The sequence below is a fragment of the Gigantopelta aegis genome, chromosome 14, assembly GCF_016097555.1.
Source record: "Gigantopelta aegis isolate Gae_Host chromosome 14, Gae_host_genome, whole genome shotgun sequence".
NCBI lineage: Eukaryota > Metazoa > Mollusca > Gastropoda > Neomphalida > Peltospiridae > Gigantopelta > Gigantopelta aegis.
Genome location: NC_054712.1, coordinates 58,776,818 through 58,785,476, shown reverse-complemented (window position 1 = coordinate 58,785,476; position 8,659 = coordinate 58,776,818). Strand labels below are relative to the sequence as shown.

At 38.0% G+C, this 8,659-nt stretch overlaps 1 protein-coding gene across 5 annotated transcripts in view; it reads right to left on the bottom strand.

Moving 5' to 3' along the window:
* Nucleotides 1-754: 754 nt before the first annotated feature.
* The window catches only part of LOC121388437 (GATOR complex protein WDR59-like), a 126,032-nt gene continuing 118,127 nt past the window's right edge, over nucleotides 755-8,659 (bottom strand). For all 5 annotated transcript variants that reach the window (XM_041519752.1, XM_041519754.1, XM_041519756.1 and 2 more), the window contains 5 exons: nucleotides 7,926-8,052; nucleotides 7,270-7,412; nucleotides 5,520-5,627; nucleotides 4,795-4,907; nucleotides 755-2,788 (listed from right to left, as the gene is read on the bottom strand). In XM_041519752.1, the coding sequence (XP_041375686.1) occupies nucleotides 2,768-2,788; nucleotides 4,795-4,907; nucleotides 5,520-5,627; nucleotides 7,270-7,412; nucleotides 7,926-8,052 (512 nt within the window). In that variant the 3' untranslated portion in view covers nucleotides 755-2,767. The remainder of the gene's footprint in view (nucleotides 2,789-4,794; nucleotides 4,908-5,519; nucleotides 5,628-7,269; nucleotides 7,413-7,925; nucleotides 8,053-8,659) is intronic.

The following is an 8,659-nucleotide window of genomic DNA, read 5'->3' as shown; positions in this document are numbered from 1 at the left end:
AACTTTATGACATTGTGGATGAGTGTTGCTTACAGCCAATACCATAATGTCACGTTAAATGTCGGCAATGTGGTACCGACTGTCAGTAAACCAGTTAACTTCCCGACACTGGATGAGTGTTGGTTGCAGCCAATACCGTAATGTCATATTGAATGTCAGTAATGTGGTATTGACCGTCAATAAACCAGTTAACTTTATGACATTGTGGATAAGTGTTGCTTGCAGCCAATACCATAATGTCACGTTAAATGTCGGCAATGTGGTACCGACTGTCAGTAAACCAGTTAACTTCCTGACACTTGATGAGTGTTGGTTGCAGTCAATACCGTAATGCCATGCTGAATGTCGGTAATGTGGTATTGACGGTCAGTAAACCAGTTAACTTTCTGACATTGTGGATGAGTGTTGGTTGCAGTCAATACTGTAATGCCATGTTGAATGTCGGTAATGTGGTATCGACTGTCGGTAAACCAGTTAACTTTCCGACATTGTGGATGAGTGTTGGTTGCAGCCAATACCATAATGTCACGTTAAATGTTGGCAATGTGGTACTGACTGTCAGTAAACCAGTCAACTTCCTGACACTTGATTCATGAGTGTTGGTTGCAGTCATTCTTTGCTGTTACTATTTATGCGTCTCCTTTCGCTTTCCATCAGTATATTTATATTTTCTCTTACAGATTCTTATTATATACCTTACAACATCTACAGTTGCCATTCAGCAACATCTCAGAAAGAAAAACTCTACGAAAAGTCAATTTTATAGGCATTTATTCCAAATGCATTAAACAAGGACAACGTTTTGGAAATGTGACCATATTGCACATAATAAAATATATTACAGTGTATCCATTTTACAATGTATACATAATACTTGGACATCATTAAAACATAACAGTACATATTTTTTATTACCTTGACAACGATACATAGGCGCTTGGAAAGTAATTCTGAAAATAATCCTTCAATGTGTGGAAGCCACAGTGAAACGAAAGGTAAATCGGCCTAGAAAGATCCACTATTTAATTTTCAGTTTTGTCACTAGATGATGTGAATGCAGAGGGACTCGATTAAAGTGACAGACCCTAGTTTTTTTAAACTCCAACATATTTTTCACTATTGGAGCCATTATTAATATTTTAAACTCTGATATTACTTACATTTTATTGTTTAGATTATCAATTTCCATACATCTAAAATGTTCTTGGTCATCCTAGTGTTTCTAATAACACAAAATGCATTTTTCATATTTTAAAAATAGCACACATCTCTGAGAAGGAATGGCTATGGAAACGAGCTGTAGTAAATTTCAAAAGCATTTCGCCATTTCAACATCACAGTCTTAATTCCAAATGTGTGACAGGTTTGTAGATTAATGAAACTTAGTGTCTATTTTAATGGGTTGAAACTAGGGTCTGTGACTAAATGGAAAAACAATATAACAGTTTGACAATTACTGAACTGAATAAATATTACTGACTGAACTGTATAAATATTACTGACTAAAGAAAAGTATCCTTTATATCACAGTGCTGGAATGGTTTAATAAAATCCATTCTAAAATAAGCTATATATTTACTAATGGACATTTTAAAGGAAATGGAAAACCCAATGGCCCGAATTCACAAAGCCTGTTTATGTGTTATGCACATGTAACTATATACATCTACAATGATCAGTCACTGGTGTTCAAGAAAAACAGACTTCATAAATTCAGCCCAGACTTTAGTTTGTACACCTTGCAAATTGGGTTCTCACAAACCTCCAGTGAACACAACGGCGGAGCTTGGTGACAAACTGAATACACAGAAATGTTGAGATTCAGTGAAATTCTCTCTCAAGTTAAATACCTGGCCCTCTGCTTATAAAACGTCTGTAGTCTAGACCTAAGACTATATTAGAGTCCGAGTCTTTAACGCCATGGAAACTGCATACAAAATGTATGCATATGAGGTAATTAGAAATTTAAGTCTTCAGTCCGTCCCATCTTCCTACAAAATGTTTTTACTAAATAATGTCAGTTTGGTTTTATGTAAAAAGAAAAGTAAAAGTGTTTTGGAAACAACACAAATATACTATTTTTGTGTGCAATTTAGAAATCGATCAGCTCAAAAATAAATAACTTGTAAATGAGTAAATTCCATAGTATGAAAAAAGGCGTTCTCTGTGGGATGGACTATAGGCTAAAATTTTAAAGCACTATTAATGCAACAAAAGTTTGGCAACAATTACATAATGTATTAACAAAAAAAAAAACTGTTCATAAGATAAAATGCACCCAGTCATGGCTATTTTGTTCATTAACATTTTTTTATCACCAAAGAAAATCAAATGTCTTCAAGTCCACCACTCTGTCTTGTGACCAGCCAGACATGGCATGTCTGCAACTGCCGCAACCCAACCCAGAAGACCAGGGGCTGTACACTTTGTCCGCCCCCAATCTCACGGCACGTTACAGGTCATTGTTGCAATCTTTACAACAACTGGTACATTCACTTCCTGTTGGACGCAACAACTGGTACATTCACTTCCTGTTGGACACAACAACTGGTACATTCACTTCCTGTTGGACACAACTGGTACATTCACTTCCTGTTGGACACAACAACTGTTACATTCACTTCCTGTTGGACACAACAACTGTTACATTCACTTCCTGTTGGACACAACAACTGGTACATTCACTTCCTGTTGAACACAACAACTGATACATTCACTTCCTGTTGGACACACAGCCTCTAGCTGAAACAAGTCCCCTGTTTTCACGCTAAACTGAAATTAGCTGCACCTGTAAGAAAAGTAAAGAAAAAAGATATTATATAATTACCAAATGTAAGCCAAAATAAAAATCATGATGGCTTTCATCACTAAACAGTAAAGAATGCTGTAAATCTAATAAATTATAGAGCATTACAATACCCCCCCCCCCCCCCAACCTCCATTACTGTAAACTAGTTAAAACATTAAGGTATCTAAATGACCTTCACTTTAAGCTTGAGGAATGTGCAGTTGAAAGACTCCTCTGGTGAACAATTGTACTAAACTTTTAATGAAAAGGTCATCCATTAAGCAATCAGAAAGCAAGATTTAAAGACAGATTTTAAACTGGTTATTTAATTAAAAAGAATATTCTTATTTATGATAAAATGAAACCAGCTTGTAGTGAAATGGTATTTAATGAAGCAAGTAGAAATGTAATCACACATGAACTATTGGGACCGATTCATCAAAATAATGTAATCACACATGAACTATTGGGTCGGACTCCTCAACATAATGTAATCACACATGAACTACTGGGTCGGACTCCTCAACATAATGTAATCACACATGAACTATTGGGTCCGACTCCTCAACATAATGTAATCACACATGAACTACTGGGTCCGACTCCTCAACATAATGTAATCACACATGAACTATTGGGTCCGACTCCTCAACATAATGTAATCACACATGAACTATTGGGTCCGACTCCTCAACATAATGTAATCACACATGAACTACTGGGTGGGACTCCTCAACATAATGTAATCACACATGAACTATTGGGTCCGACTCCTCAACATAATGTAATCACACATGAACTACTGGGTCCGACTCCTCAACATAATGTAATCACACATGAACTATTGGGTCCGACTCCTCAACATAATGTAATCACACATGAACTACTGGGTCCGACTCCTCAACATAATGTAATCACACATGAACTACTGGGTGGGACTCCTCAACATAATGTAATCACACATGAACTACTGGGTGGGACTCCTCAACATAATGTAATCACACATGAACTACTGGGTGGGACTCCTCAACATAATGTAATCACACATGAACTACTGGGTGGGACTCCTCAACATAATGTAATCACACATGAACTACTGGGTGGGACTCCTCAACATAATGTAATCACACATGAACTACTGGGTGGGACTCCTCAACATAATGTAATCACACATGAACTACTGGGTCCGACTCCTCAACATAATGTAATCACACATGAACTACTGGGTGGGACTCCTCAACATAATGTAATCACACATGAACTACTGGGTCCGACTCCTCAACATAATGTAATCACACATGAACTACTGGGTGGGACTCCTCAACATAATGTAATCACACATGAACTACTGGGTGGGACTCCTCAACATAAGAAAAGCGAAAGGAATGTTAGTTTAATGATATCACAGAATGTTTCAAATTACTGCTCCTCGCTGTACGTGGGGGGTGAGGGGATTTAGCTCACTTAGTACAGCACTTGCATCAGGGGCTTGGGTTGTAGGAATAAAAACACAAAGTTTTTTCCTATCCCAATCTATGCCCACTGACCGATATATCAATGGCTGTGGTATGTACTGTCCAGTTTGTTGGAAAATGCATTTTAAAAGATATCAAAATTGTTTTTAATGCCAAAATCAAAAATGTGTAAAAAAAAAAAAGAAAAAAAAAGTAATAAATTCAATAACATTCCCAAAACATTAATATTTTTGTGTAATTTTCCAACCCCCTTATAAATCAATCTCCCAAAGTTATGAAATAATATTTTGATGAAAAAAAGAGACTTATTATAGGCAAAGATATATACGTTACCTGAAAGGTGTTTGTGTGATAAATCATTCAAATAAAAAACAAAGCTAATTAATTTCTTAATGTGACTGTTCACCATTTGGACCAAATAAGCCATTTTTTAGAAATCAGTCTGTAATTCTGGCTAACAATTTCTTACAAAATTGTTTTTCTTAAAGTCAGGTCAGAGTATTGTGGTTATTGTTGAATAACAGAACTAACTGTTAAACAATTGCATCCACATCCTGTAGGACACACAGCCTCATTTTGGAACCAGTCCCTGATATGTTTCGCGTGACCCCCATGTCCACATGCTACACAGAAGTTAGCTGAACCTGTGAAAAAAAGAAAAAGGAATAGGTGCAGTGTTACATATTTACGTGACGTCACGACCCTACTCACAGCTGTTGTATATTACGTCAGAAGGAATGCGTGCAGTGTTACATATTATGTAACGTCACTTACTACCTTGATTATGGAATGACGTAATGAACAAGTATCAATGACCATCTACCTCCTAAACAATGAAACCAATTGACCAATGAAAAGGGCACATTACTGTCTAGGTTCTAGACGACATGTGCTAGTAGATGTTTTTTCTAGCACGGCTTTCTGGCACCTTTCTGCTGGTTGACTGAACTAGAATATCAATTTCTGTACGTCTGATGTGTTTCCTGTTTCTAATTCCACAAAATGTATTTGTCATATTTTAAAAATGCATGTACCTCTGAGAAATAACAGTTATGGAGACAATCTCTAGTCTATTTTTTTTCTATTTCCCCATTTCTATGTCACAATATTTTACTTACTCTATTGTAACTTTATCCAAATGTGTTACAGGTTTGTAGATTAACCAAACTTTGTATCCAGTTTCACAGGTTGAAACTTTAAGGATAAGAGAAATAAGGGTTTGCAGAATGACACCATGTAAGAAAAGACACACTTACCTCGGACACCCATGTGACAAATAGCGCACCGTAAAGCTGTGTAGGTACAATTGCGACACTTTGTTTCTCGGACTTCATGTGAGCACCGGTGACAAATAACCGCAAAATCTGTAATTATAATAATGTGTTATTTGAAGTTTAAAAAAAAAAGAATAATAATAAAAAAAAAAAAAAGCTGCAATCTCCAATGTTGATATGTAACAGTACATGATAAAGCTAAACAAACATTTCAGCTCAATATCTCAAGGCATTCTAAAAAACAAACATCCGGAAAACTGTATGTGGGACAGCCAGACAGAAGGATGGTGATGATACCTATAGTACCCTCCGGTTGGATCGGTAGGGGACAAATATTTTAATATAGCTCACCAACATTAATTTTCTTATGTTACGTGCCATTATTTGGTAACTGCAGCATATACTGTAGATCCATTATGTATTGCGCCATTAATGTATTGCGATATGCCAACAGTAGCCCAAACTGTGTGTAGAAAGTATCAGATGTAGCTTACACGAAAAGTATTGCGACCTTAGCTGGTACTCAAAGACAATAAACATGTTGTGTTGTTTTAATTAATAGCCATAGCTTACATTTAGAGACCAATATGCAGGTATGAGATGTGCATTATACACTCTCTTTGACTAAGGCCTGGTCTGATTTGTTTTTACGAAGACTTGGTTTTGTGAAACGAAAGGGTACAAAAGTGGCACGAAAGTTACCAGCTGACTTCAACAAACAGAAATAAGAGTTCATCGCGATGGTAGGGAAAACAGTGCAGACAAACAACATTCCCGCCGAGTTGGTAATAAATTTTGATCAAACAGGCATCAAACTTGTACCCGTTTCCAACTGGACATTGGCAGAAAAGGGAGCGAAACAAGTTGCCGTCGTGGGTATAGATGACAAGCGCGAGATCACGATGTTACTGGGAAGTTTGGCCAGTGGCAACCTGTTACCCCCTCAGATAATATACAAAGGTGTAACTGACCGATGCCACCCAACCTACAAGTTCCCCGACGATTGGCACATGACACATTCGGCCAATCACTGGAGCAACGAGCAGACGATGCTGGACTACGTTGACAATGTGCTGGTTCCATACGCCAAAAGGGTGAAGAAAGAACTCCGACTACCAGCACGACAGAAATCATTGGCAATCTTTGATGTATTTGCAGCCCATAGATGTCAATCATTTTTAGACCTGCTACGAAAACTCCTTTGAAGTGCGATTTGTCCCGGCTGGCTGCACCGGTGAGCTGCAGCCCATGGATTTATCGGTGAATGCAGAGTTTAAATTAGCAATCAAGGAACAATTTACCGAGTGGTATGCTGACATTGTGGCCAAGAACATAAAAGAAAACACCAACAAGCCTGTTGACTTAAGAATCAGTTTGATCCAACCGTTTCACGCCCGGTGGATTGTGGCATGCATTGACAAGTTATCGAAAGACAAAGAAACCGTTACACGTGGCTGGCGATCATCAGGTCTGCTCGGAAAATAAACGTTAGTGTTTGCTAATTACACGTGGTGATTGACAATGATTCCTGTTTCGTTTTGTTCATTGAATGATAGTGTGATATGCAATAAATCAATGTAGTTAATCAAATTTGGTTGTTCTATTAATTTTGTTAGTAAAGTCGCTATATTATTGCGTATATAAAGTACTGCAATGATTAGTTGTTCGCAGTTTTCGCAATACTTTGTTGTTCACAAAACTTTCATGTTCTACAGTATATATATATACTGACCTATTCCCTTGTGTGGGTCGGGAGCACCCGCTGTGTATTTGAGGATGTGAGCCGACTTGTTCGGCAGACCCCAGTAGTAGAGAAGACTGGCGTACACCTTCTTGAAAATATCATACTGATTACTGTAGGCAGGATCCAGCATCCTGGGGCAAAAGAAAATCACAAGTTAAAATCTAAGATTAAAGCTTTGTAGAGCACAATGAACGGAAAGCAAAAGTTAAAATTTAAAGTTAAGTTTGCTTTGTTTAATAACAACATCACTAGAGCACAATGAAAGGAAAGCAAAAGTTAAAATTTAAAGTTCCAATTTGCTTTGTTTAACAACATCACTAGAACACACTGATTTACTAATCATCGGCTATTGATTTCAAACCTTTGGTAATTTCGACAGTCTTAGAGAGGAAACCTGCTACATTTTTCCAGTAGTAGCAAGGGATTTTTTAGATGCACTTTCCCACATACAGGATAGCACATATCACAGCCTTTGCCTTTGATATACCAATCATTGTGCACTGGCTGGAACGAAAAATAGCCCAAGGGCCCAACCAACGGGGATCGATCCCAGACTGACTGCGTATCACTTTACCACTGGGCTCCATCCACCCCTATTTAGGTTAGGTACCGCCCTGTCACACACATGCAGTGATCTCGGTTACCTCCACTGAAGTCGGTGTGCCTCTCTCTCCTTCTCGGCAGCTCGTTCCGCCGGATCCTTCTCCTCACACATCTGGTAGTCATTGTCATAACTCTCCGACCAGCTGTTAGACCGCTTGTTCTTCATCACTGTCAGTGCCAATATTCCGTTAGAAAGACAGGCATGTATTACCACTTCACCTACATTCCTTCCCACAGGAAATGCCTTTTTTTCATCCTATGGCATTTACCACAAGCTATTTATTTCTGAGCTGATTGTTTTATAAATTGCACACAAAAATAGTATTTTGTTTTGTTATTTCCAACACACTTTTACTTTTCTTTTTAAGTCAAACATAACTGAAATTATTTTGTAGGATGATGGTATGGACTATAGTAATAGTTCTGGCTCCAAAAAGGAAGGAAGGAAATGTTTTATTTAACGATGCACTCAACACATTTTATTTACTGTTATATGGCATCAGACTTATGGTTCAGGACCACATAGATATTGAGAGAGGAAACCTGCTGTCGCCACTTCATGGGCTAATCTTTTCGATTAGCAGCAAGTGATCTTTTATATGCACCATCCCACAGACAGGATAGTACATACCATGGCCTTTGTTACATCAGTTGTGGAGCACTGGCTGGAACAAGAAATAGGCCAATGGGCCCACTGACGGGAATCGATCCTAGATCGATTGTGCATCAAGCAAGCGCTGTAGCACTGAGCTACATCCCCCCCCCCCCCCACACA